Below are 27,964 nucleotides of genomic sequence, written 5' to 3' on the forward strand. Positions count from 1 at the left end.
GAATATTTATGTTAACTTTATTTACACCCTTCCAATAACACTTGAACACAAATGTTTTGGGAGTTATCACCGGAGCTGGACAGTCTCCGAGCAAATGGACAATGTCTGAGGAGTAGAACCGAGTTGCCCGCTGCATTTCATTACGTCGTGGCTCCATGCAGTTTGAAATGCTGTTTGTGAAACGCGTTGAAACCGGTACTAGTTACACATCATCAGTCGTAAAATTTCGCAGGACTGTTAAGACATGGAGAGGCCTAAATAACATAAAAGCATAGGAGGAAAAAACAGGACTTTGCTAAATCACAAAGTACCCCACGGCCAGTGGTTTCAGTTCATTACACAAGCAAGCTGCAAGACAGTTTGCAAACTGTGCAGAAAAATGGTTTGTAAATGTGCCACAATCGAGTGATTTCACTCATCTCAGCTGTTGGAAGCTTTCATGATCGGTAAGGTCTTCAATTCAGCAGAGAATTAAGGCAGTTAGAAAAAATGAGGGATGAAACAAACTCCTCACTGAGGCGCACATACCGTCATCAATGATACGTGATGCTCTCTTCAGAGCGAGCGATGCAAAATGAGAAGCAGTAGAAATGTGCATGTTAGCTAGTTCAGAGACCCTATCCGTCTGCCAAAGTCCCCGATAAGCACAGTCTAATACCTTCAGAAATCCCAGTCAGAGCACGGCCACATCGCGAACACAACAAGCACGTTTGCACAAGTCCACAGCGCACAACCCACGCTTCTGCAGCACCCATACGGAGTGGCTCCAACACGTCAGGAGCATTCCGGAACCAACTGTCCTCCCTCGCGAGTGCAGGCACAGTCGTCATCCTTGCTCTTAGAGCAGGATGGCTCCGAAACCAAACGTTCGCTTCAGGCTGTCCCAATAGTGGCGCTGCCAGCCGTCTCGCGTGCGGTCAGCCTCACCCTGGGGCACCCCCTCCTGCGTCAGGGTCAGCTCGGTGCAGTCGTCTTTCTGCTGAATGTCGATGGTCACCTCGGAGAAGTGCCCCTGGGGCCAGCTGCCAAACCGCCACCGCATGCGGATCCTCTTGTCTGGAACCTGCGCAAACGGTGTTCATTGTCACTAAAGATGAAGAGACTAGAGCACAAAAGAACTAGACTAGAGACTGGAGCACAAAAGAACTAGACTAGAGACTGGAGCACAAAAGAACTAGTCTAGAGACTAGAGCACAAAAGAACTAGTCTAGAGACTAGAGCACAAAAGAACTAGACTACAGACTAGAGCACAAAAGAACTAGACTAGAGACTAGACTAGAGACTAGACTAGACTTCTCTAGTAGTAGAGAAGAGTACTAAAGTATGACAGACTCATCGACAATGTGTAATCAGGACCCTGCAGGAGTAAGGAAGCAACATCTCGCCACAGCTGCTTGGATTTAAGATGTCCATAACACAGTGTTGATGGATGAAGGAGATGAAGCATGACAAACTCGTACAAAGAAAACAGTTTACTGAGTGAACTTGAGCTCACCAAATGAAGGAAGAAGCTATGACAAAGCACAGCGGTTCACGGGCACCATCAATGATAGTGAAGTAAAACAGAGGAGGCTTATAGCTAGCTGCTATTTTAGGGGTGTACGAAAAGTGCTTTTTTAAAACTGTATTGAACATAGAAAGTTTATACAAATGTTAAGTACATTCTACCGGACTTATGGTGCATGAGCAAAAACAGCGAAGCGCTAGCGATAGCACTGCGGTAAAGCACTATAACTCTTGGAGTTGTAGCCATAGCAGCGGAAAGAAGCAACAGATAGTCATTATATTAACTCTGACACCCACATGACACATGTTAGGAATAACTTCTGTTATTGCTGACTACAGTGAATGAACTAGCCCCCCACCTCAGCAGATGAGAGGGGCATGAGCTATGATACTTAGCCTCGGAGACTGGCCATTGCAGCCAGGCTAGCAAAGCTTGAGGCCGCACATATGTGCATTATTAACGCTGGCATACACACAGACCGCATCGCAGCACTGCTTTCGGGACACTTGGTGAAAGAAGTTATTTCTTAATACCTGTTATCTGATTAACTTGAAGATATATTCGAATAGTTTAAAATAATGTAGAACATGTACTATTTGATTTGTTCATCGAATCAAATAAGATATTTGATTCGCTTTTCGAAAACTTCAAATATTCACATAGCCATACTTTATTTACATCGTGCTGCCATACACCTTGAATCACACGACCATTTGACAAGATGCTGTACACAATGAGAACCATGCAAGCTAGTTCCAGCAGCCAAGTCGCACCACAGACCAAAAGCGTGTTTTCAAAGGTACATATAACTGGCCGGAGTAGCAAAAAAAAAGTAGAAAAAAAAAAGCTGGCTTAATTAAATCCATTGCCAAACATAGCTGAACAGCTCTTCAGTCAACTATCACACCTTTCTACCATACTGCTCGTAGATGAAAGACAACATGCACGAACGTAATAAAACACAGTGAAACTCTATCCTGCCTACACTAACACCCCAATAAAAGCATGTTAGGCACTTAGGAAAGCGGTTGCATACACATCCTGTCTTTATTCGTTACTATGCTGCCTGTGGCACTTGCCTGTTCATCGAGAACTGAGTGCACTGATATAAATCCTAAGCAAGCACTTTTTTTTTTTTTTTGCTAACAAAGGAGTGCTACTGAAAACTGTTGTGAATGATTTTCAAAAATAACATGAGATGTATAAATTCAGCAAATGTAGTCATACTGCAAAGCTTTTCTACTACTATGTTAACATTCTAGACGACAACTTGGCATTATCCACCAGCCATAAATCCAAAACAAGGAACTCACCAGTTCCAAGAAAGTCCCATTGACGTTGCCTCCAAACAACTCAAACTTGCCTCCTTTCTCCAATTCCAACACACACGAGCCTTGGCTAAATGCCTGCACCATCTGTCGGAGACAAAATGTTGTGAACTCGACACACGTTCGATTCACTGTTAACTACTTCAAATAAAAATGGCTCAGTTTCATCAATCAAGCCCCACTACATCGACATAGCCAGAGTTTCTGCAATAGCAGCACCAACTCCTCAGCAAGAATACAAGCTACTGTGATTCATGCTAGTCGGTCGTACAGGCCATGCTGAACCAATTGGCTTGTATCAGTTTCACTAATTCAACTCTTACAGCAAACAGACACCACCATATAATTACATACCATTTAAGGTCCAAGAGGACATTACATAATAGGAACATAAAACACAGGAGCTCATTTCTTACATTTCTTGCAGCACAAAGACACCACCATTTAATTACGCACCACTTAAGGTCTAAAAGAGCATTACATAATAATAGGAATAGGTCTAAAAGAATATCACATAATTGGAATAATGTGGGAGATGGGTGCATAGTGTCACACAGAATAGTTTTTAGTAAGGCAATACAACAAATACGGTAACAAAACCAACAACTAAAAACACTAGAAGAAGTTGGCGACCACAGACAGTTTAGTGGTGACATAGTGGTGACAAATGCTGGTGCAAATGGTACTGAATCAAGAGACTGACCAGCGGTGTAGGGAATGTACAATTTGTGGCCTTATTAGAGCAACCTGGCTGCAGCAACTCACCTCCTTGACAGTCAGGGCTCTGTAGAGCTCCTCAGCCGTGCATTTGAACGTCTCCTGTTGCGTAATGGTCGTGGTGTCCACCTTGGAGTGCGCTACTGCCCTGTCACCTGATGATCCATTTAATGGCTGCAAAGACGAAAAGAAAGGGCAATGCTTCATTTGGGAAACGGTTTGAAGTTCCCAACCAAACTGCTCAAATCGGATTAAGGGGAGAAGCTGTACTTAGAAAAAAAAATTTTTTTTGTTAATTAAGTCACAATAATGGAATCTTCAAAAAACATTTATTTTTGCACGCTGATTCCAAATAAGTAACTTTAATTTTATGTAAAACAAGTCATTGTGCACTAATATAATATGCTATGTAACTTTTGCCGAGAGCTTTCAATAAATTTTGCTGCAGGAAACTTGCTAGGACGCATGCCATTGGCTTGTCTTGAGATCAAACTGTGCAATAAGGGTAAAGTTATTATCCTGCCTATCACAGAAGTTGAGTTACAGGGTTTTGAATTTGCCACTTCACAAACGGGTAGAAACTGATGACTTCAAAATCCTATAACTTGACTTTTATAACAGGCAGGATGATAATTTTACACTTATTGCATAGCTTGATGTCAAGAGAAACCAATGGCATGCAATCTAAGAAGTTCCCTGCAGTAGAATTTCTTTCAAACCCTCGGCAAAAGTTACCTAACATATTGCATAAGTGCACAAGGACTTGTCGTACATAAAATTAAATTACATATTTGGAATCAGTACGGAAAAATGCATGTTCCCTGAAGATTTCATAGTTGCGACTTCATTATTAAAAAATTTATTTTTAAGACCCTCTTCCCCCCTTAAATCATTGGCAGAGATGCTGAGGGGTTGACCAAAGGAGCGTTCACAATAGTCAATGAATTCTGACAATCTGTTGTGCAATACAAACACTTCTGCAGAGCACCTAATATTTTTGAGGGGGAAGAGCCCAGTCTCTGGAAAAGAATTGTTATTAATGTAGTCACAGTTATGAAATCTTCAGAGAACATGTATTTTTGCGTGCCATTCTATTATATGTCACTTCATTTCATGTAAAGCAGTTCCTCGAGCACTTATGTAATTGTTATCAAAGTTTTCTGTGAAGAGCTTTCAAGAAAGTTTGCTAGAGGAACATGCTAAAATGTATGCCTTGTGTTCTCGTGACATCAAGGAATGCAATAAGGGTAAAATTACCATCCTGCCTATCAGTCACAGAATTTGAGTTATAGGGCATTGAAGTTGACACTTCAGAAACAGGAATACAAACTTTTCTTCACATATCTGATGCAACAGTTTCAAAACACGATAACTCAACTTTTATGACAGGCAGGAAGACAATCTTACCCTTATTACATTCCTTTGTTAACAGAACCGATAACACACATTTCAGCAAGTTCCGTGTTGTACATTTTCCTAAAAGCTCCTCACAGGACTTATAAAACAATTAAAAAAGTGCCCAAGGAATTGTTTTACATCAAATTAAATGACATTTTTGGAATCTGCACACAAAAATACATGTTCCCTGAAGATGCCATAACTAACTAGATTAACAATTTTTTTTTTTTTAAGAACCAACTCCCCCTTAGAGTTAAAAGCAAACCGAAACAACATGCCATGGTACTGCTGGGTTACTAAAAATATTAGCTACAGCAACAGTGATTGTTCAGCAGTTCTTAAGACCTCTTCAAAGCACAGTCAACACAGCTTTAAAACAGTGCTATCTTAATTGCTGAGCACAGGAATCCTGAACTGAATGTGCCTGAATTAGCCAGCCTGGTGGCTTGGTGGTTAGGGCTCTCAGCTGCCAAGCCTGAAGGCCATGGCGGCCATGTTTCGATGGAGGCGAAATGCAAATGATGCCCGTGCTCTATGTGATATCTGTGCGCGTTCAGGAACCCCAGATTGTCAAAATTAGTATGGAGCCCTTCACTATGGCCTCTCTTTCCACCTTCCTCCTTTCACTCCCTCCTTTATCCCTTCCCCCAAGGCGTGGTACAGCTATCCACCGAGAAATGAGCCAGTTACTGCACTCTTTCCTTTTCTCAAAACCAAAACCTACACATTTAAATTGTTTAAAACTAACATTATACAAAAGTACAGTTAAAATAGCCTAAGAAAGCGCAGCAAAACCCGGTGTGCAAAAAAGAAAAGAAGTCCGCCATACTATATAAAAATGTTCACGAACTCGCATGTTCAATATAGCTACGTACTGTTTTCTTGTAGTTGATTGTAGTCGTGCCCGTCGACTTCACCTGGTTGATGGAATCCGTTTTTGTAGGCAAAATCATTCCTTGAGAGAATTCTGCACACATTGAGAACACTAATTAGCTTCACCACTAGACAATAAATTTATTGCTTGAAAGGAACAGAGTAGAATACTAATAGTTTGGCACTTAAGAAATTTAGAAATGTGACTGCCTTCTCCTCTTGGAAGGCTACAAAACTAATTCTCATTTTATTCAAAATTTCACATATTGTGCCTTTGTAGAGAGGGCAAAAAAAAACAAAATTTGCTCATGTGGGCTCTAAGCACCACTCCAACAACATCAGTCAGCACTTAGACAAAATTGCAAACTAACATTCTAAACTGCTCTATGTTACAACATCTTCACTGAAGAGTTTGTAATACAACACTTGCACAAGATTTAAAGCCCCCCCCCCCCCCCCCCAAATGCACCGAAAAAAAAAAAAAAACACCACCACGAGCAAAGCTTAGACAAGCAAGTGAAATAAATACCGTATTTTCCGGCGTATAAGACGCGGCTTTTTTTCAAAAATTTTGCTGATGCGTCCTATACAAGGGTGCGTCTTATACGCTAATTTTTCCTTTTTTTGAGAGTTCAGAAATTACTCAGGCTCTTGTTCAAGTTTTTTTCACCGAAAAAATATCACTACCAATGACGCTGTTGTAACACGGTTAATACTTCAATTCGTGGACCGCCATGCGCCACTTTTTTTAAGTGAACTTTATCATGAAACGACGGGGATGACGACTTCCTGGATCACAAACACGCACCGTTTCCGAGGCCCCAAGCAAAAGTAATGTGAAATGCCAAAAGATGGCGACAAACACGCTTCTCACCATTGTCAGGACAAGCCAAGACAAGCCGGCGTTCTTTTTTAGCCACCCTTTGCAACTTTCTTTGCTCCGTGTACGTAGTGAGAAGAGAATGTGTCAGCCGCGTTGCCTCCAGAAATGGGCGAACTTTTTGATAGCACATTTGAAGATGAAGACTTCGAAGGTTTTAAATAGAAATAAAATGTTGTTATGGACATATGGTAGAGCTCTTTTGTTCTTTCTTTTTTCTAAAACGTGGGCGGGTATGGCGTGAGTGTTGCCTTTTTCGATCACTTAGCGTTGCTTAAGAATTTCTCACCAGTACGGTGAATTTCGTGATGGTCACGCAAGCGTGTTTAATTAAGCCTCACTAGCCTAACTGGCTAAATTGGGGTGCGTCTTATGCACGAGTGCGTCTTATATACCAACTTTTTCAATGACAGCCTGCATATATGGCATGTGCGTCTTATACAGGGGTGCGTCTTATACACCGGAAAATACGGTACCAGCCTGTAGTAAAATACTGACCAAACAAGGTTAGTTATTCAAAGCTAGATGAAAAACCAGTTCACTTATACAGTGAACACAGCAGACACCATACCTTTTTTAAGTGCAGATATATAGGTCGCTAGCCTTTCCCGGATCAGCTCGGTGCCTTTGCTTCTCATCAGTTCCTTCAGTGCGTCAGCCTTATCACCCGATGACGAGACTGTCACCGTCACCTGCAAGAGTAAGATTACACAGTTCAATACCACCGTTGTTGGTATGTTTCAAAGGCAGTGCTAATGTCCCTTAAACTATGAGGTGCGCTTCGGAAGCAGTAACTTCTTAAGGACTGTTCCAGAGAGAAGAATTTAGAGTTCTGCATGTCCTTCTAACCTTCTCAGGCCAGAGCAAAAGATTGGCTGGTGAGTCTTAATCCAAATACATTTCTCAAGTCTGAATGTTTCCATGAATATACACGCAATTTTGCACCCCTAGATCCAACAGTTCTTCCTTTGCAAGTTTTTCTCCATTTTCTCTGCTCTGAGTTTCTGGGCTTACAGGAACATGCAACGTCTCATGAAGTATATTTAGCTAAATACACACACAACAGAATATATATCTAAATCAAAATAAATACTCTCATGGTAAAGCGTGAGAAACTTGAGAACTATCGGGCTACTGGGAGCAGAAATCTGACTGAGACAAATGAACCAACTTGGAACGCTGCTCAGAGTGTCCCTGTTATTACACAATTCTTGAAAAGATGACTACGTGGGAGTGCTGTGCACTCTTTGACTGTCAGTAGCACTTAGACTAAGGTACTTTTTTTTTAAATCCCATAAATGACAAATATGCATTGAGATGTGTGCAGAGCCTGACAAGTTTAAGTATGAATTTTGAGAATGTACACACAGTTTCCAGCACCCCATTGCCTGGCTACAAATCTTCACCTAAGAACATGTCAGAAGCCTGTGTCATGGTTTTGGATATTGGCCAATCAGTGAAATAATGAACTTTAAAATGAAAGAAAAAAGGTTTACAGTGCCCAGTCTTGGCTCTGGGTAGAATTTAAAGGGACACTGAGGAGAAATTGAAGTTGGCTTGTATCGACAGAATACCAGCTCCTGATTACAAAAACGCCACTCATACTGACAACAAAGCACTTGTAACGTAGAAAAGAGCAAGAACCAAAATACAGGTATCGCCGCCACAGGCCAAACTCGCAAGTACAAGCGTGATGTCGTCATAGGACAAAGCAGTGTTGCTAGAACCAATGGTTCTAGCAACTCTAGGACTCGAGAAGCCACAAATCCCTGAGGCGCAGCCAATGCATGCGCAAATGTCCTTGACCTCGCCAGATGGCGCCACGTGCCCGGCAACTACGCGCTCCTGAAGCATCGGGACCAATCAGCGCCTGTTTTCCGGCCGTAGGCGGGCTCCCGGTATTCCGCTAGCGGTAACAAGGTACACGGTATGCTAAAGGTGTCTATTTGCGAGAACTTCGTTGACGACTTCGAGAACGAGATCCATCGTAACGCTGGCAAAACGCCAGTGCAAACGTAATCGAAGCGACTGTAGCGACGGCCGCAATAGCCGATAGATGCATTCAACGTGCGGCCGGCGGTAGCTTTCTTTTCGGCTGCTGCTAGGCCGCACTATGCTAGCCACCATAGCCGCACTGCTGGCTGCCAGAAATCACGGAGTCTGCGGTACGTCATGCGCACGTCATGTTTCACGTCGCTTAGTCATGTGTCGTCATAGCAGAATCCCAAGTTTGAATCAGAGAGTCGGGAAAAACTTTTTCAACTTCGAATCCAAATTTCTTACAAATACATGCATCTTTCGCTGCCGGCCAAGTGGCAACAAAGCCATGACATGCCGAACTATCGGATTTTACTATAAAAAAAATATTAATAGTGCTCTCCTCAGTGTCCCTTTAAAGCCCCGGGATTAGCTTTCCAGAACCCTGACAACTAGTGGAGCGAGGATTTGTGCATTGCTGTCATGAAGGATCCATTGAATGACAATCTCATTGCACAAACAACTTTCTTTCTTAGATAACCACGAACATCCAGCAGGAACTCTCGACATGCTCTTCAACACTATAATGAAAATTCTTTGCTAACAATTTGTTATGTAAAGTGACAATAAGCACTGATTCTTATCATGATTTTATCATACAAGTGTTTTTGGAGCGAAGAGATGAGGTTGAGTGTTATCAATAGAAGGGTCCTAACATGTACCTCGAACACAAGCACAACTTTTCACCACATCGCTTCCAGGGCATACGCCACAAGGAGCACAGCACAATCTAAATGTCACTACTTTCTACATGCATCTTTTAGGTTCCCATTAGAAAGTAACATTCAAAAAACTTTACGATAACCACTGGATGATGCATTCCAGAAGTGAACGCCATGATATACAATTAATTTCTTTTGAACTACTCAGCTTGCACAAGCATTGTCTATACTCCAGCTTTGTAATAAAAATGTACTACTACAGTACACCCTAAATGTGTGAGACAGTATGAACATTCACTCCTCACAATGCGAAATAAGCAAAAAAAGTGCTTTTCAAGTAGGCAAGCAAATATAGTGTACAACCAAACATGACTACGGCATTCCTAGCATAAGAATGAAACACTATGCTGGGTGAAAAAAAAAAGGCAGTTTGGTTAAACTGGCTACATCTTTCTATATAGAGTTCAGCATTCCACAGCAATCAACAAGTCCACACTAACTCAGCAACTGAAATTTGGCAATAACCGCCAACAATTTTTAATATAATGGGGAAATCAGTTTTCAAACACACTGTAAAGGCCACGACAAAAGTAAAGTATATTTTGTACTGTCCTTCAGCTGTGCTATTTCACGTATGTTGAGCATAAAACAGCTTTAAGCCTAGAGGGCTTTCTCCTTCAAATTTCACATCAATGCTCAAGTCAAAACTTGACTTGAAACTTAGCTCACCAAGCTAGCTTCAATGGCCTACTAATACTGCGAACAATTCTTTCTTAGTAACAGATCATGTCACGTTATTTTGTCACTCTAAAGCACATCAGGATAGACAACTGCAGCAGCAATTGTAGCAGCAGAAGTGTTTACAAACTGTCACGGAACTTTCGGATGAGTTGGTTCATCATGATGAAACTTTGTAGCACTTGAAAGACATGGACAAATACGAATTAGACAACACGTGTACTTTCAGTTGAAATTGGCGCACGTGTTGTCTACTGTGCATCTGTCTTGTGTCTTTCAAGCGCTACAAATTGTCACAGAACTTTCATTCAGGCAAACCACTAACTGCAGCGACAAATGATTAAGCCATAAGTTGTTCACAAAGAAATAAAGACTGAACAGGGTTCTATTTTTCAGACACACTCAACGAATAGTTGAGCCAACCATGTTTTCCATAGTCAGCGTGACTATGGAAAAGTGCAAATGGTCCGCACAACGGCTGCTTACATCCACATCCTCCGGGTCGTGTTCTTCGCTCAGGTTGGGTATCTCCACCTTTCCCTCGATGGTCTCATCGCTGTCATCAGTCTCACCCTGCCACTTGAGTTCGATGATCCACTCGTAGAAGAAGATGAGCTTCGCTTTTCTGTTATTGGCAACTGCCTCTCCTTCGCACCTCGGCATCTCCACTATCTTGCAGGTTCCTATGATCAAAACACGAGGTTGTACCGTTATTTCCTCACTCAAACCAATTTACAGATTCCTGAAGCTCACTGCTGCCGAAATCTGACAAGTTTCGGTTGTAAATGACTACTTGCAGCCCGCTACACTTTCGCGGCATTGGCAAAGGTCCTTATCTTTCAATTTCTCTTTCTATGGTTTCAGAACAACACTCGTTGTTCTGAAGGTGTTTGTTGTTGAGGCTCAAGCCCGGGTAGCAACGATTCCCGTACAGCTCGCCAGAGGGCCAGCGGACACTATGTTATTTCAACTCGCAGTGGGCGACTGACTACACATAACAGCCACCGCCATTCCCATTCTGCAAGCATCGGCTGAACAAATCTAACGCGCAAACAAAGCAGCCCTCGTACGGTTGCCAACCACGGCACTACACAATACTGCACTAAATCTAGACCTCCTACGCAGCACGTTATTCGAATGGGCCGGCTGCCATGTGCATCACGCAGGGCCATTTAAGGGGCACTGACCAGAAACGAAATCAGTGCAGAGTTATGAAAACCAATTTCACCATTTTAACTCGCACTAAACTATCGCAGTTATCAGGCGACATTCAAAAAGGCCTGTAGAAAAGGTGAGGGAGGCTTCTACCGCGTCTAGTTGCATAACCGCGGCCGCAGCTTCCGAAAATGACACGACGCCGGAAAGCATGTAAACTCGTTCGCAAACAGTGAAACAAAGAAACGAAAATTCAAATGCTAAATGCAACTGTCTACTCGGAGCTAATTTCATCGTGTAGCGTCCGAGGTGCGGACGGAAGCACGAATGCGAGCCGCCCGATACAAACTGCAACTGAGAAAAAAGCGGGAGATCCCCTCGAAAGACTTACCTCTCGAATCACTCACTTCCAGGTTGGTAAGGAGTTCGGTAAGCTTGTCTTTGGACCAGTAGGAAGCGTTTTTCTCGGTCCTAAGGGGACAAAGCGGAGATGATAGTGACTTGCCCATTCATTCTGAAGCGTGGGGAAGCATGCACATGTCACGTCCGGTGTCTCATTACAGCTAGGCTACCGTGCAGTTAATGTACTGTTCTAGACAATGGATGAGTGGATTTAGAAAACTCTTCGCGGGAAACCAAGCGTGCTGCTCACCAGTGCCAGTTGTTCACGTTGGTCGCGTCGGGACGCTCTTCCACAATCCAACGCGGGTCACCTTCGCCCCATTTGGCCATTTTCAGAGGTGTGCTCGCGCTAGGCGCTGGTACCGAACAGGTAGGTTTGGCTTCGCGACAGACAAACCTTCACCGCAGGAGCAGCCGCGCAGAACTAACCGACGCCGTTCACTCACGCTTGGCCCCGTACTCCAGCGGAGAGTATCTAGAAAATTCGCGACGATCCTCGCCGCTCGGCTCGGCTTGTTGCGGATAAAGTGACTTTAGTTGCGGAAGACGCGCAGCGCCGCCCAAAGCAAGGCCCAAAGCCCTTAACTATGCCAGTTGCGAAATTCCACTTTCTAAGCTAATAACTACTAAAAAAATTTGCAATAAAAAAAATTAGATAATTGTATTTATAATTAGTTTTAACATTTTTGCTCACAACAGTTTGCAACAAAAACCATTAGGTGGCGCGAGTTTTTGCACAAGTGCTGCGGCCAGTTTCAGGATTAAATCAGAAAGCACTGGCGCAGCCGTCAGTTTCCTTTATATATGACGTAAATGATAATAACAATAGCTGCCATTTTCTTGCATATTTTGGCAACTTACGTTCCCTCTGACGTGCATTATTTAAAAGCAATGGCTATCCTGATCTTTATCTACCTCCCACTCAAGGATCGGAACCCGTGCGACGGTGGTATAGTGGTTAGCATAGCTGCCTTCCAAGCAGTTGACCCGGGTTCGATTCCCGGCCGTCGCATCGTCTTTTTGTTCGTGACTACTGTTATTTTTGAGGAAGAAACCAAGAATACGTGCACTTAATTATGAAGATTTCGCCTTTTATTGCCCCGGTCTTGAGCTTCGATGAATGCACCTGTAACGGCAAAAGAGAAGGCCATGGATTCGTGCACAAAGGTGGTGCAGTACATGCAAGTGTGCACCATCAACTTACCCTTACAGGTTTGGGTTCTCGAGCAGAATCCTACGCAGCCGATGAGACGTCAGTATCATAGAGGACTGCAAAATAAGACAGCAGTTTTTACCTGTACAGATAGCTGGTGCGTGTAACGTTGGGCTCATTGGCTCATAAGAATGAATGTGAAGCAACTGTGTGCTACACACGTTAAACGTGCTTGCGTTTCCGATAGGCACACGACGTCCTTGAAATTATCTTGAAATTTTATACACGTCCTCATCAAGGCAGCCTAAAACAACATCGCGCTAAAATTTAAAACAAAGTTCCAGTAATATTAAAATTTATTACGTTGTCGCGCCATCTGTTGATAGTAAGCTTAAATGTATTAAAGTGTTGAGAAGCGCCGACAGGTGGCAGGGCATCTCTGTTAACGAAATATTTGCGTCAGTTTTTCAACTTCTAATGACGCAGCAAAATAGTTACGCTAGCTGACTGAATTTTTCAGCGCTTCATAAAACGACAGCCTAGAACTAAAAAAAAAAAAATCACGGTAAGACCTGATCTCTGAGATATCTCTCACGAAAAACTATGCTCTCGGAGGCCACACTTAAGAAAGCGTTAGGGTTACTGACATGAGCGCGTAGCATGCCAAGCGTTGAAACGTGGCTGAAACAGTCACCGATATCAACAGCTTTAACTTATTATTATAAAACGCAAGTGAAACTCAGAAAGAGGCTTCAAATGTCGATAAAACCACCAGTAAACGCTGCGCCACCCGTTCCGGCGTGGTCTAGTGGCTAGGATACCTGGCTCTCACCCAGGAGGCCCGGGTTCGATTCCCGGCGTCGGAATATGGTTAGGGTCTCATGGTGTAATGGTTAGCACTCTGGACTCTGAATCCAGCGATCCGAGTTCAAATCTCGGTGAGACCTTAATTTTTTTTTCTCCCTACATGACACGCGACACAAACATTTCTTGCAATCTGAAATCTTGAGTGCGAAATGCTAACAAACTATTAAACTTTCAAAGCACGTGGCCGCAAGTTTTTTTTTTTTCTTTTTGCTATTAAAAGCGCTGACCACTTCTCCCGCTTCCACACGGGAGCTTTTCCAGCTTGTGTGAAAAGCGGCAAACAGCGTAACACGTTTTCCTTGACTGCGGCGTCGAATTTGATGTTTCTTTTGTGCAAGTCTGGGACGCAACATGAGCCAGCCTTGGATTACCATGCTTCGGTACTGCGTGGATCTGGCCCACTCTTTCAAGAAGGTGCGGACTGATTATCATGATGGAGTGTATGCGGAACCCCAAAGAAGCGTATAGGCATTTGTCAACAGTGCTGAGTGGGTGGTGAGCCCGTTTGAACGTTTGACACGACCGACTCGGAACCGAAAGATAGGCTTGCGCGTGGCCGGTAGGCAGTCATCACATTCAAGACGAGCGAAATGCATCGTTTTTAGTCCAGTGACATAGCAGCCCAACACCGCGGGGCAACAGTCTAATGGCTCCCTTCACTTATATACAAACCCGTCTGCTTTTGTTCTTTCTCTTGATCTAGTTTCCTCCGTTTCGTTCCCACCATTATACTCTACGATTTCATTTCGACACTTCAGAGAGAATAGTTTCGGCTTTGAATTGGGCCATATATCAAGATTTCACTGATTTTTAACTATCCCCCCCCCCTCCACCTTTTTCAATATTTTTTTCTTTTTCCCACTTTCATAACCAACCTTTCCTCGCTGTCTGCGGGATACAACTCCCCGTCCCTCTTCCATTCTGCGATAACTCGTTTCCACCTCAAACATCTCTGCCACAGTGTTAACAATTTACTGATAATTATTGCCCTCTTAAAGCCACACACAAACATGTCCCCTTCTGTGTTACTACAGTCGCATACAACTGAAAAACTATAAGCGAAAACACCTCTCAATGGGTGAACTCCGGCTAACAGCGTCAACCGATTCTCATGACATCGTGGTATAACCGCAGCGTCATGAAGATCGATCGACGCCATCGGTCGGAGTCATCCATGGTTGAAGTGCCTCTTTTGAGGGGCATTCGCCGCTTCGTTCTCGAGTAGTATCCGACCATATTCGCCGCTTCGTTCTCGAGTAGTATCCGACCATATTCGCCGCTTCGTACTCGAGTAGTATCCGACCATATCATTATTTTTCTTGTTATGTATGACCGACCATGCTCAAATTGGTTGGCCCATTTCTCGTCTCTTTTTGAGTTGCATTGCCTATATAACTGGAAATAAAAGAATTGTTTTTGCTGAACAAAAAATAAAAAATTCCTAAAACCTGACTGAAACTAAGTGGCACACGTTGCAACTGATTTGTTTTCAATTGCAGTTTTTGTTTTCTGAATAGCCAAAGAATTAGAGAGATATACATTTTAATTCAACATTGTTGCTTGTCTATTAATTGCTGCCGTGAAAACTTGGTGAAGAGAAATAAAGCATCGCCAAATGCGCAGTTAACTTATAGCCAGAGTGCCCAGACAGATATGGAATAGCTGTACGCAAAAAATCATGTAAATGCGCAACACAGTATTATGCATATTCTATATTCTCAACCATATAAAGTTACTGCTGACCATGCATTACATTGTCTTAGAAATGATTGGCGTACATGCTTTTGTCGAAACTGCCGGAGCTAGTTTAATTCTCCGTTGTGTAAGCGACGATTTTAGGAATACCTGCGTTGCTTATCTATTTATTAGTAGTACGAGGTACGTTATAATCGGTATATACGAGTGCCCCAGGTGACGTCGGCTAACAGCTAAAAAAAAAACGGCACTTTTCGGGAGAAATGAAACTCGAGCAGCGTAGCCAACATCTTGAAACTTGGTAATTTCACACGGACAAAAAAGAGACGAGGAGACAACGGACAGGCGCCAATCCCCGGCAGACAACGTGAGACAGAAACCGTGCGTCCGCGGTTTTCAGGAACTAGTGCACACAAAATTGATGGCAAAAAAAATAAAATATCAGAGTTACACCAAATTCTATTAAGCGTTGACAATGCGAAATCATTAGCAAATGTTGGTGCCTTCACAGGAAGCGACGTCACTTCTGACCTGGTGACGTGATATCATTCCAGCCAATGCTCGAATTTTATGACCATGGAGGAAAGAAAACTCAGGAGGGAACGTCCGGCGATAGCCTTGAAGCCTAGTCATAAAAAGTGAAAAAGAGAGAGTCGGTCACCCTGATCGCGCCACGTGATAGCGTGTTGTGATATCTATCCCGGCTGCGCGCACGCATGCGTGGTCCAGCGTCAGACACGGCCCGACCCTCCCAACCGTTGTGATGTTGTGTGCACTTCGCGCAAGCGCGGTGGAAATGGCGGCGGAACCTGTTTGCAACAGCCCAGCAAGGACGCGTTTCGACACCTCCCTCACCCGATGAAAATATCTATAGTGGCGCCGCTCAGCGGGAAGTGGCGGCGTCGCGCGGCACCGCACATACCATCCAAACAGCGACGCAGATAGCGCAGAAGAGCACAGACGGCATGATCATGTTGAGGTAGTCTACGAGCACGTCGCGGCAGCCCTGCTCGTAGTATTTGAAGCAGGCGCCCTCCGCGCTCTCCACCACACAGCAGGTGCGGGGCACGAACGTATGCGCAGACGAACCTGTCGACCTGCGTGCAGAAAATGGTGGAAAGAGGGATCGATTAGTTGATGATGGACTGACTGATTTACTGAGCGACTGACCTATTGATGCGATAGCATTAGTCCACATTCTGAAAAAATGGCGGGCTGTGCAACGAAATTCGCTGATTGGCTCAGAGAGGTCACGTGACTTTGTGACGTCGTCAGAACCTGCCTACTGTGGCAGGTGGCAACAGGCCCACGGGATTGGAGGTCTTGTGACGTCATCATAACCTGCCCGCCGGGGCAAGTGCAAAGTAATTAAATTAATGATTGACAGAAAGAGGTCGTGTGACCTGGTGACGTAGAACCAGCCTGCCTACGGAAGGAAGAGAAGGCAGAAAGAGCAATGAAGACAATTAAGAGAATCAAGGAAATACGGCGGGCAAATCCGGTTAGAACCAGTTCGCTGCTTCGGACACAAGACACACCAAAGTAGCACCAATGGGGATCTCTAATGCTATCGCATTCCACTCTTATGGAGCTGCGTTAAATGTCCCCCTAGTTGTTGATCGATCCATGGAACGACTGACTGACTGCTTGATTGGTTGGCCAAGGACTCCCAGCAGTCCTTGCGAAAGCACGTGACTTCCGGCTCTGACGTGCAGCTCGGATAGCAAGAGCCTCTCCTGAGCTTTCCTTCCTCCATGAGCTTAGATGATGACAGTGAAATAGTGGTGATGACGATGACGACTGGGCTCACTTGCGACCCCCGAGGACGGCGCCCGCCGTGGCCATGGTCCAGTCGGTGTAGTTCTTGACGCCGCAGCACTTGAACTCGCGGTGCAGGCTGTCCAGCTTGTCTCGCGACGAGGCGTCCACGAAGTACTGGTACATGGCGTACTTGAGGTCTTCGTCCACGTCCAGCCGGGCCTGCATCACGTAGCGGTAGACGATCGCCGAACTGATGATCACGTTGGCCATGACCACCAGCGCCATGGCGCCGTAGACGCCGCAGCCGCGGGCGCCTCGCTCAGCCGTCGCGCCGTCGCCGCTGCGCCTACGTAGACGCCACGAGACGCACAGCCCGAACACGGCCACCACGAACAGCACCAGGCCGCTGGCCACCAAGAAGTGGGAGACCTGCGCCGCCGCAGTGGCCGACCGGTGGAACTGTTGCAGGGCATACCTTGGCTGTGTGACGTAAATTGACGCGTTGTGACGTCACCTGTCGGGACGACTATACAAGCTAATGTTGCACCACCGATGAAGGCTTCCTGCCACGCAATCAGGCCCATATAACAGGTGCACCCCCCCCCCCCCCTTCATTTCCACTACCTTCAGCGAGCACTACCCTCTCCTCCCTAAACTTTTTTTCCTGGTTAGGTTCGGTTATTGGGGGTCTAACGTCCCAAAGCGACCGGCTGTGGGGACGCTGTTGTGAAGGGCTCCGGAAATTTCGCCCACCTGGGGTTATTATAAAAATGCGTGGTCTATATGACAATGAATGAATGTCAGTCGCTGGGCACAGTGTGACTTCTTGCACTCCCTTCCTCGCTGATTTGACACTGTCTGCCACACTAGTTTTCTAACGTACACGTGCCCGTCGTCAAAAGTTTATGGAAGGCGGCGGACTGCTAAAATTTTAAAACTGCACTGTGTAATCAATCCGCACAATCAAAAAAGTGAGCTGCATATATCTATTCCAGGGCGCCTGAAAATTTGGGGATGAAATTAGATTTTTTCTATAGTACTGTCTTTCGTAATTTAAACTTGCAGTGTACGTCCGGCGCTAATAAGCAGCGACTAATTGCAGAGACGGCAAGCTGCACAGCTCATCAAGTTTCGCTATTGTCGTCTGAGAGATATTGAGTATCGGATCACTTCCAACATGGACAAACCTGAAGAGGGCTTTCACAACCTCAATGAGGTTTTGTTATTAGATCAAGTCCAACTAGTACAAGCTGCGTACGGTCGCTGACCCTTTAATGAGGTTCTATAGAGCCGGCACTTATACGTACCAGTGACAGGTGGTGTCCGGGCATCAGGGCCAGGATGTGTCTCTTCCACCGGACGCCGAAGCCAGCGCCCAGCACTGCCACGCCCACTGCCAGGCCGGCGACCAGGGCATTGCCCCAGAAGAGCCCGTTGGCCAGTATGAGCCGCATGCCGGCACCACGGCCTCCCGCCACTATGCGCGATCTATGACCACGCTGGCGGTGTCAGCGAGCTGCTGCAGACGAAGCCATTTCTTCGTCTTCGTCTCTCCGCTGTTGTTGGCCTTACAAACCCACACTCCGTTTCCGCTTCCCTCTTCGTTGTCTTAGCAGGTGGTTTGGTTTGGTCTGTGGGGACTTAACGTCCCAAAGCGACTCACGCTATGAGGGACGCCGTAGTGAAAGGCTCCGGAAATTTAGACCACCTGGGGTTCTTTAACGTGCACTGACATCGCACTGTGCATGGGCCTCTAGAAATTCACCTCCATCGAAATTGGACCGCCGCGGACGGGATCGAACCCGCGTCTTTCGGGTCAGCAGCCGAGAGCCATAACACTGAGCCACCGCGGCGGCTTCAGCAGGCGGTGGTGAAGTATTCACGGACGGAATTACTAGTCGATATTTACCATTACCGTTAACTTCTCATTCTTAAAATGGGCACAGTCCAGTCTTTCCTTTATTTGATTGACTGACTGACTGACTGACTGACTGACTGACTGACTGACTGACTGACTGATTGACTGATTGACTGATTGATTGATTGATTGATTGATTGATTGATTGATTGATTGATTGGATTGGATTGATACTCTGGGAATTGTGTTGTCCGCCGTTTCCCAGAGAAGCTTGGACTCTACGGCAGCAAAGCTTCACATGATCATGAGTGTGGCGTCTAGTTAGCTGGTGGGGAATAAGACTCAGCAGTCGTACAACCGCTCGCACTATGGCGTGTCTTGGTCTCCCCCAGGAACAAAATCCTATAACATAATCCCAACCACTTTTCCATTATATGACAATGGACCCCCCTTTCAGAATAGATTTATTAACTTATGCGTCGATTCATTCAATATTGCATTTTACACGGCGCGCCTTATAGTGGAGGGCTCCGGTTTAATTTAGTGCCTGTGGTTCATTAACCTCATTGTCGCTTATGAGTGTATACTGAGGAAAAATGGCGCAAATGAATGAATCTGATCCCCTTTAGGTTAAGCCCCTAGCTTTCGGTCGATCCCCATGGTCCATCATTAGCCTGAAAACGCCCACTGCAGAACAAAGGCCTCTGCCATATCTCTACCACACCTGATCCTCACCAGGTGCTTTCCCCCTTTACATTGTTCCTAAGGCTGTCTTTACTTTCTCTCATTACTGACGGGACATCCCATCGCTGTGCTCTACTCTCTCTATCACTAATGTCATGATTATATTGGCTACTGTATAGATTCGCGTAGAACTTTTCGGCTACTTTAGCTATCCGATCAATATTGCTAATGACATTGCCCTCTCTGTCTCTTAACGCGTACATCTGATTTTTGCCTATGCCTATAGTTTCCTCTTCTCCGCTTTTAGGCTACCCCCGTTCTTCAGAGCATGCTCGATTCTCTCCGTATTAAACTTCCTTATGTCGGTTACCTTGCGCTTGTTGATTAGCTTTAATAGCGCGGCCATGTTCTGTTCTGTCCGTGGGGATAGACTCCTTCATACTTTGGCGTTTCTTAACTCAGATCTGTCGTCTCCTTAAACAGCTTGCCGGTATTGCTAGTGATAGCTGTGAGATTATCGTTCATTGCATGATTATTAATGTCGTCGTTCTCAGTAAAGCCGAATATCTGTTCTGAATTCCTCTACTTTCCCTCTTACCGTAACTCGTTGATGCGTTTCCGCCTCGCTATTTTTTGTTTCGTTCTCTCTTCAGGTCTAGAATAATTCGAGTCCTTACCATTCTGTGGTCGCTACAACGGACCTTTCCGAGGACCTCCACATCCTCCTCGATGCCAGGGTGAACGCACAGTATGAAGTCTATTTCATTTTTAGTCTCAGCACTGGGGCTCTTCCGCGTCCACTTCCTGTTCTCGCGTTAATCCCTCCTGTCGGGTAATCCCCTTGCATACTGCAACGGGCTGGCAAGTACAGGAGGATTAACCATGGATTACCCCGATTATTCACGACTTCATGACAATTGGTCGACTCCATTGACTGGAGCATCTGCTCTGAGTGGCGTCTGTCGCTTGGTTCTTGAGTTGTATCCCAATATTTGACGCATTTTCACATAGACGTACGCATAAAACGGCTTAGTGAATTGCAAGTTATCAGCGGACCTGTTACATGCCCTGCTTCGTCAAACGCTGCTCGATGCATCACGCATGTGGCGAACCTGCACCCGACTACATGAATGAAGTGTGTCACCGTGACGAGAGCATTCATGTCCGTACATGGCCTTATCGCTGTCACTGCTGGATATTCTCGCGCTATAGCTGGGTCCTTTTGTTTTGGCGGTCAGCGAAGGACGTGACTCCCAGTGTTGAGGGTCGCATAGGTGCCGCACGGTTGGTGTAAGCTCTAGCTAGACTGGTTTGGTTTGGTTTATGGGGTTTAACGTCCCAAAGCGACTAAGGCTATGAGAGACGCCGTAGTGGAGGGCTCCGGAAATTTCGACCACCTGGGGTTCTTTAACGTGCACTGACATCGCACAGTACACGGGCCTCCAGAATTTCTCCTCCAAAGAAATTCCAGCCGCCGCGGCCTAGCTAGACTATTTGCTCCCTGGTTTCCGGTTAATCCTTCATACCCCGGCGTCCAATAAATGTATACCGGCGTGGAATTTGGATTTTCTTCTTGCTTCATAATTCTGAGGGTGTTCATGTCGATCATGCCATTCATGAAGTCCCTGCAGGCTTCCCGCGAAAAATTCAAATGGGGTTTATCCAAACCTACTCTTGTATAACCGCATGTATCGGACTGGAGGATTGTCCCTGGTGCGACGACTCGCATCCTTCGTTAGACCACATAACGTGGAAATGTGAGCGCAAGCTGTATCTGAGAAAACGCATATGCACTTCTCGAGAACAGCGAGAGGCTCTGCTGGCCAGTTCTGACCTCAACGACCAGCTAAATCTGATCGAAGCCGTTGAGAAGGCTGCAAGAGATAGTGGAGACCTGGAATAGGGACCCAAAATGCTCTACCATGAATACTTTTTGTGATTTCCAATAAACGTTTCCAATCAATCAATCACTTAGTTTGCTTGCGTGCGATCCGGCCTTGATGAAGATTGCCGCTGTCTTCGTTGCCTTGCCTTCCACTTTCTTCTTTGTCATCCAGTGTCAAAGATCCACCAAGCCGCGGGAGAACTCGAAACAGACAGCAGAAGCAGAATTCGACTCATATTCTAAACGCAAGCAATCACACTACACCTGTATACTTCCATCTCCTCAATCATGCCGGTATGTGTCATAACGATGTGGCATGGCAGCTTTCATTGAGATAGAACTCTTGCAAGGGAGCCGATGTCTCTGCCACGAAAGCTGCCCTGTCGCCGGGACGTGTTCCGAAGAAGGTGGCGAATGCCTTTTTTCGGCTGAGCGCTTCGATCTTGCAAAGTGAAAACACTCACAATTCAGTGCACTATGCTAAAGTTCCAAATGCATTCTGATGGAAATATTTTTGATATGGTATATATATCGACTACGGGTGAATTCCAGTTCTAAATGCAGTCTATTTTCAAAAAGTTTTGCCCTCGGGAGCAAAGGGTCAGACATGCGAAGCATAACGTCACGTGAATCTTGATATCGCTGAAGCATTGTGGCGGACCACGAACTCCACATAGTGTCGATCTACAGTCTGCACCACGCCATAAGCTAGGGCATCGTGAACACCCCGCCATATCTCTCTCTATTATACCGCTGGATACATGCAACACGCCACATCAAACAGAGTGCCGGACTTTTGGAGAGTTTTAGCGGACCACCAGTCTAGTCGTGGTGCGGTGCCCCTGCGCGTTGGCGACCCAGTCGGAGGCAGCTGCAGCTTATTAAGCGAGTGCGCACTGTAGGAGGACCAACAACGGGAGCCGTTAGCAGAACCCGAATAACGAGAGTTTTAGCACATCATGTAAGCTCTAGGCTGAAACTGTAGTTTGGAGTTTTAACATAGCGTTGCCGCATACCACTACCTTCAGGCACAAGCTATACGAACGGGTTACTATACTGCGTGAACAGACCTTAGAACACTTTGTTCCTGCTCTACCGCTACTGGACGTTACCGAGCCTGCAAGGAACTGCGAATCTGAAGAATGTACAGTCTCTGCCAAAAGTATACAGCCCAAGGGGTTTGCTTCCAAGTCGTGTAGCAGGGCTCTTAAGCACATTTAACAGTCTTAAGCTTGGCAGGGTTGAGGACTTCAGTTCCTCCTGCTTTCGTGAGATCAGGGTACCTGACTATGCAAGAGGAACCGCGCTGCAGGGCTCAGAAGTAGATCCCTCGGACTGTATACTTTTGACAAAGACTGTACGTGCGCAGCCTACGGCTGCGGAGTAGCGTTACGCTAAAACTCTCCCCAAGAAACCTATATATGAGCGTTACCTTTTCGTGGGCATGACCCGGGGGCGGCGCTGCGGTGTTAACGACCCCACGATCTTCCCTTCCAGGTTAAAAGCAGCAAAACTGGAAGCACGGCGTCTATCTGCACGAGCTGTCACCACCAACAACCGTCCGAAACGGCGTTGGAAGAAGGGGCCTCGGAATAACGACAAACTCGCATGCAGCAGGAGGTTGAGCAAACCGCGCCGTCGTCCTCCCATTAGCTGCCTCTGGCCGGAAGACCCGTTTTCTCGAGCGAAGGCCGACCCTTGAGCACGCGAATATACAGACACACGGGCGACAGCGACGTCGTCACGAGTGCGCTAGATGTGGCCGCCGATTTCGTTGCAATCAGTGGCACGTCTTCGGGCCTCAACCGAGGCTGCTCCTAAGGCAGGCGGCCACAGCGGTGATCGGAGGTCAGATACATACGTATACCCGTGGAATAGATTCGCGCACCTGTGTCGTTCCTTTTTTTCATGTATATTTTGTTTTCGTTCTTCGTTTGTTTTCCGACTCTCCTTTTCGGAGATATTGTGGCAGGGCAGTTGTGTTATGAGGTGAGAGGGTCAGGATGGTTGTAGAGAGTCGTGTATGTACAAGACCTCTGCGCCAGCAGCAACATTCCACGCGCCCGGCTGCAACAAGCTTGCGCCTCCGTAAGAATACCGTTTTAACCCGAATTTAAGCGGCCTTCACTATTTTCCCTTTACGTATGTTTTTGTTTGTTTGTTTTTTCACTAAGCGCATGCCCTGGAATTACATTTGGTTGGGACGAAGGCAGGAACCTGGAATACTGCCGAAAAAAGAGAAAAGAACATGAGGAAGCCGGTGTTCTTTTGAGTCCAAGCGCGGTTCAGTTCAGCACTACTTTTCGCTCGTGTTGTCCACAAAATTCGGTCGTCAAAATAAGGAATGACAGGAATTGCTGGATAATATGGTGGCGGGCTCGGAGAGGTGGTTGTTATGAACGCGTCAATGCGGTATTTCTGTGAAGAGAGGTATCCGGATGCAACTGCGTGGCGTGTATATGTGGGCGGCAATTGTGTGTGCGGGGGAAGGAAGGAAGGAGGGAAAGAGAGAGAGAAAAAGAAGGGGAGAGAGTGACCGCGTACACCTAGAAAGAAGAGACGCAAAGGACGCCCCCGGGGGCCTACACCGTACACACATACGGGTACATAGCGGCGAAGCGAGCCTTCAGTCAAGTATGCGTGTGTGCCTAGGCGTCGGTTTGCTTTCTGAGCCGGGCACGACCCTGCCCAGGTCGTCCTTAATCTCGCTAGTACAACTATTCGCCGCCCGCGGCGCGCGATCCGCCAAGAAGAGAAGGGGAGGCCGCGGGGTAGCGGTGTCAGCCGGATTTCTTTCTTGGTGCGTAAGCCGCGCTCACACACGCGTTCCTTCTTCGCCCGCTACTTCCTGGTAAACCGAAAGTAACGGACCGTGGGGAAAAAGAAACGTTGGAAACCACGCTTTGTATCGTTAAAACGATGCAGTGCTGGGAAGGCTACACGCTACCGCGCTGTCGTGCAGTTCCTCAGCTGCAACCAGCCACATCAGGGACCGAATGCTTCGGGTATCAACTCGCCTGTGAGCATACTGCCTAATTTCCCGGCATGCTGTGCGTGCCATGGCTGAGTGCAGATATTTTTTTAGAGATTAGCGCTAGCTAGCAATTGAATATTTAAAAAAATTAACAAACAAGAAGTACATACACATCGCAACCATGCTCTTGCACTCTTACAAAAGAAAGAAAAAAAAAGCTTCAGTCTGGCGCATAAAGACATAGAACAGCTCACCATTGTGCAATACAGCAGAAATGTAGGTCACCTTAAGTTGCCTGTTCTATTCTGTATTGCGGTCCAATCTATTCTGTACCGTTGTTCTTGTTTATTTGGCCCAGCACAGGCCGAATCAATATGAAAGGAAACAGACTATTTACCGTTGAAGTACGAGCGAAAAAATCGCAGGTTGTGCGTAGTTTTGAACGTCTTTCCAAATTATGTACAGAAGTAAACAAAAGTTTGCCTCCTGAGAACAAACACAGTGTTCCCTTTTACACTGTTCGAACTTGTATCGCACTCCGGTCAGTGCAATACAACTTGTATTGCACTCCGGCCCTCGCCTTCCAATTTGCTGGCGTCATCTGTAAGGAATAATTGCAGTTAATATCCGGCTGCGCGTAGCCAAGGTGAAGGATTTTGCATTTCGCTCCACCTTGGGAGATTTCCGTGAGCAGTTGGAATGACGGCTGTATATCTTCCAGTCAGGACACTGTACAAGAAGGTTTACGTATGGTGGGACTTATTAAAAAGAGTTAAAACGATTCGTGACTCGTGCCATGTATGAGAGGGTAAATGATATAAAGCTATAGATAGATACAGATAGCGTTTCCAAAGCGTGAAGCAGCTTCCGCAGTGCTGCACGCTTTTCACAGGCTGCCGGGGTACGTCTCGCTGTCGTCCCAGGTAGACGGGAAGGGGTGTGTGCTTGCGTGAGTGAGGATGGACCAGCAGCGGATGGAGCCAGGTTTGTCGGTAATTGCAGTTGATAGTAGTTTGATTTCTCCCGCCTTCTGAAAGCAGAGAGTGTGAGGAGGATGAGGTCGACACGTGTCGACGACAGATACGCATTATACAAAAAGAAAGGGGGAACTTGAAGAGAGAAGATTGGGAAATGCGGATGGGACAGAGGGGGGAAGAATATCGAAATGGATAAAATGTTTCTACTCAGCTTCTGTAACTCCACATTCCTCCATTCAAGACATGAAATGTGGGAGAAGGGTATGCTGCCATTAAAAGCAAGGCGTTAGAACTTTGGGGAGCTCGACATTTGGTCGTCGTGGGTTCTCAGAGTTCAACAGAATGAAGGAGAGTTTAGGGGACGGATAATAGTTTGTCTATGCGTGACCGAACAACACGGAAAAATAAAAAAGAAGTATTCGGGGCAAAAATAAGAAAAAAAATCGGACGGAGAATCGGTAACGAAAGTTCAAGAAGCCCAGGTGAGCGGGGCTCGTATTTAGGTACATTCAGCATATGATGCCAATCAGAATCTCAGACGTTGTGGTTTAACAAAGACTGTGCCAGCCCTGCTGAGCTGTATTGCATATCAATCAGACGCACTGACACTGTAACTTAATAAAGGTCCTGGAAGCCCTCCTAACCTGTGCTAGAGCTTGGCAAGATTCAATATCGAATAATTGTCAGCCATTTCGACATCGTAACTTAATAATGGTTCTGAAAGCCACGCTCATCTGTGTCGATATCCAATGCATCCAATAATCAATATTTGTTACACCCAATATTGGGCATCAGACACCTCGACATTATAATTAAGTAAAGGTAGTAGTACTGCCCTGTATAAGAGAAGCATCGGCACAGCCGTGATGATTGTACCAATGTAGCGATAAATCCATCACTTACTGGATGTTATTGGACTTATTGGATGCCTGACGTTATTGGTGGTCATAAGGTAACCACCGACACTCCATGGATTCACATTGCAGTTTAGCCGTTATAACGGTCTTCGAAAGACAAAAAAAAAAATCGGAGGGCAATGCACTACGTTATGACGAGAGGCGAGGAACGATGCTGAGATAAAGGACTGCTATAGTAGGTACAACTCAAGAAAGAAGCGGCTTCTCCCCCTCAAAGGACCTCCTTCCAGGTAATGGCGTCGGCCGATTCTCATCAACCTGCTAACGTGACAATGCAGGGAGAGGCAGATGAAAGGGGTTAGTCCTCTCCCTGCATTGTCGGTGATTGTCCCTTCTCTGCGTTGTAAAGTTACTCCCTCTAGCAGGCTCATGATAATCGGCCGACGCTATTGGCTGGAAGGGGATCCTTTGACGGGGGCAAAACCTCTCTTTTCTCGACTTGTATCCGACTGGTGACACAACGTGCCACACCAAAGACAGCGCTCGTACTGGAGAGCCACTAAGCCACCTCGAGCACTCGAGCTCGTACGCCCTCCTCCCGCTAATTATTTTCCCGCTCTCCGCGCCCACCTAATGGTAGCGCACACCAGCCGAACGAGGAGGACGCTTTCTGACCACTAGCGCCCGCTTGCGGCAGAGTTCGCCCGCCCTCGACGAGCCAGCGGCGGCGGCGGCGGCGGCGGCAGGGACGTTTCGCAACTGGGAGAGCGACGCGCCGGGCCCCCACAGCCACTGCGAACGACGAGCGTGGAACATGCTTTCTCCGGGGAAGGACGGCATCCGTGCCGCTGCTTCGCCCAAGGCGCGCCGCCACCCGCCGACTGCGCTCGGGTGAGTCGAGGATTAGCGACGACTTGCCGCCGTGCGACGGCAACCGCTCGCCGCGCTGTGGTCGTGCGCACTACTGTGTGTAGTGGCCAGCGAACATGCTTGTTCTGCGGTGGTTTTTCTTCATTGTGCGGAGTGATATGTGCGACGTATGACACCCGGACAGACCGCGAACACTTCTCGGGAGTGTTATTTTTTCGTCGTTAACAATCTGCTGTGCCGACGCGAGGATCACGTTCACGAAGCTTGTCCAGAGTTCGCTTAGGGCTATATATAACCTCTGTGTGTTTGACACTATCGGCAATCGTAATCAGCGTCCCTTCGATCAGTTATCGGTGATCTTTGTCACACGACGGGTGAGCGCTGTCTAACGTTGCTGGTGACCATTGTCCAGTGTAGCTTGGTCTCTGTCGAATGTTGTCGGCGTGGGTGTCACTGGTGACCGCACTTTGAATGTCCGTAGACGAGTTGATCGCATCGCCCTGCGTTCGAGCGTCAGCAAGCTTCGTCGATGGGCTTGTGCCTGTCTGATGCCGTATTCGCGGAATCATGTTAGCATCGTACGAGACTATTGAGGAGGAAACACAGAGGCGTGCTTCTATATCTTCCTTGAATTCGAGGAAATCGACACCATGTACTGGACTGAAAGGCGCAACGCTCGAAAGAGA

At 46.3% G+C, this 27,964-nt stretch overlaps 3 protein-coding genes and 3 non-coding genes across 7 annotated transcripts in view; 4 read left to right on the top strand and 2 right to left on the bottom strand.

The window, feature by feature from the left end:
* On the bottom strand, window positions 1-12,217 carry LOC149332550 (activator of 90 kDa heat shock protein ATPase homolog 1). The gene is made up of 8 exons (XM_089558170.1): window positions 11,948-12,217; window positions 11,687-11,766; window positions 10,627-10,823; window positions 7,275-7,395; window positions 5,826-5,917; window positions 3,601-3,726; window positions 2,821-2,922; window positions 1-1,063 (listed from the first exon to the last, which is right to left on the bottom strand). Exons 1-8 carry the CDS (start codon window positions 12,025-12,027, stop codon window positions 839-841), a joined length of 1,023 nt encoding a protein of 340 aa, XP_089414296.1. The 5' UTR covers window positions 12,028-12,217; the 3' UTR covers window positions 1-838.
* Window positions 12,218-12,637: 420 nt separating this feature from the next.
* Window positions 12,638-12,709, top strand: TRNAG-UCC (transfer RNA glycine (anticodon UCC)). The gene has a single exon. It is a non-coding gene; the product is annotated as a tRNA-Gly (tRNA).
* LOC149332552 (CD63 antigen-like) lies at window positions 12,704-18,860 on the bottom strand. Of its 2 annotated transcripts, XM_089555801.1 has the most exons (4): window positions 18,481-18,860; window positions 17,223-17,602; window positions 16,335-16,509; window positions 12,880-12,966 (listed from the first exon to the last, which is right to left on the bottom strand). In XM_089555801.1, exons 1-4 carry the CDS (start codon window positions 18,625-18,627, stop codon window positions 12,904-12,906), a joined length of 765 nt encoding a protein of 254 aa, XP_089411927.1. In that variant the 5' UTR covers window positions 18,628-18,860; the 3' UTR covers window positions 12,880-12,903. The 2 variants fall into 2 exon arrangements, 1 of the variants encoding a protein (XP_089411927.1); XR_016284899.1 differs by lacking the exons at window positions 16,335-16,509; window positions 18,481-18,860 and adding an exon at window positions 12,704-12,823 and having other exon boundaries at window positions 12,902-12,966; window positions 17,223-17,248.
* On the top strand, window positions 13,645-13,716 carry TRNAE-CUC (transfer RNA glutamic acid (anticodon CUC)). The gene has a single exon. It is a non-coding gene; the product is annotated as a tRNA-Glu (tRNA).
* On the top strand, window positions 13,726-13,797 carry TRNAQ-CUG (transfer RNA glutamine (anticodon CUG)). The gene has a single exon. It is a non-coding gene; the product is annotated as a tRNA-Gln (tRNA).
* An 8,282-nt stretch (window positions 18,861-27,142) lies between the features above and the next one.
* LOC149332555 (beta-1,3-galactosyltransferase 1-like) overlaps window positions 27,143-27,964 on the top strand; it is a 36,068-nt gene continuing 35,246 nt past the window's right edge. Inside the window, exon 1 of the mRNA XM_089558178.1 lies at window positions 27,143-27,299. The gene's annotated coding sequence lies outside the window, so the exon portion shown is untranslated. The remainder of the gene's footprint in view (window positions 27,300-27,964) is intronic.

This window comes from Amblyomma mixtum, chromosome 8, assembly GCF_055824585.1.
Source record: "Amblyomma mixtum isolate Tamu chromosome 8, ASM5582458v1, whole genome shotgun sequence".
Classification (NCBI taxonomy): Eukaryota; Metazoa; Arthropoda; class Arachnida; order Ixodida; family Ixodidae; genus Amblyomma; species Amblyomma mixtum.

Bases quoted from the DNA above. Each gene is read 5' to 3' on its own strand.
- LOC149332552 (XM_089555801.1), bottom strand. From the start codon at position 18,627: ATGCGGCTCATACTGGCCAACGGGCTCTTCTGGGGCAATGCCCTGGTC. The intron at 16,510-17,222 runs GTGAGCCCAGTC...TTCTGCACGCAG, and splicing joins GCCGTCCTCGGGGGTCGCAA to GTCGACAGGTTCGTCTGCGC. The intron at 12,967-16,334 runs GTATGTGCGGTG...CTTATTTTGCAG, and splicing joins TCTGCGTCGCTGTTTGGATG to TCCTCTATGATACTGACGTC.
- LOC149332550 (XM_089558170.1), bottom strand. From the start codon at position 12,027: ATGGCCAAATGGGGCGAAGGTGACCCGCGTTGGATTGTGGAAGAGCGT. The intron at 5,918-7,274 runs GTATGGTGTCTG...CAATGTGTGCAG, and splicing joins TATATCTGCACTTAAAAAAG to AATTCTCTCAAGGAATGATT. The intron at 3,727-5,825 runs GTACGTAGCTAT...TCGTCTTTGCAG, and splicing joins CAATCAACTACAAGAAAACA to CCATTAAATGGATCATCAGG.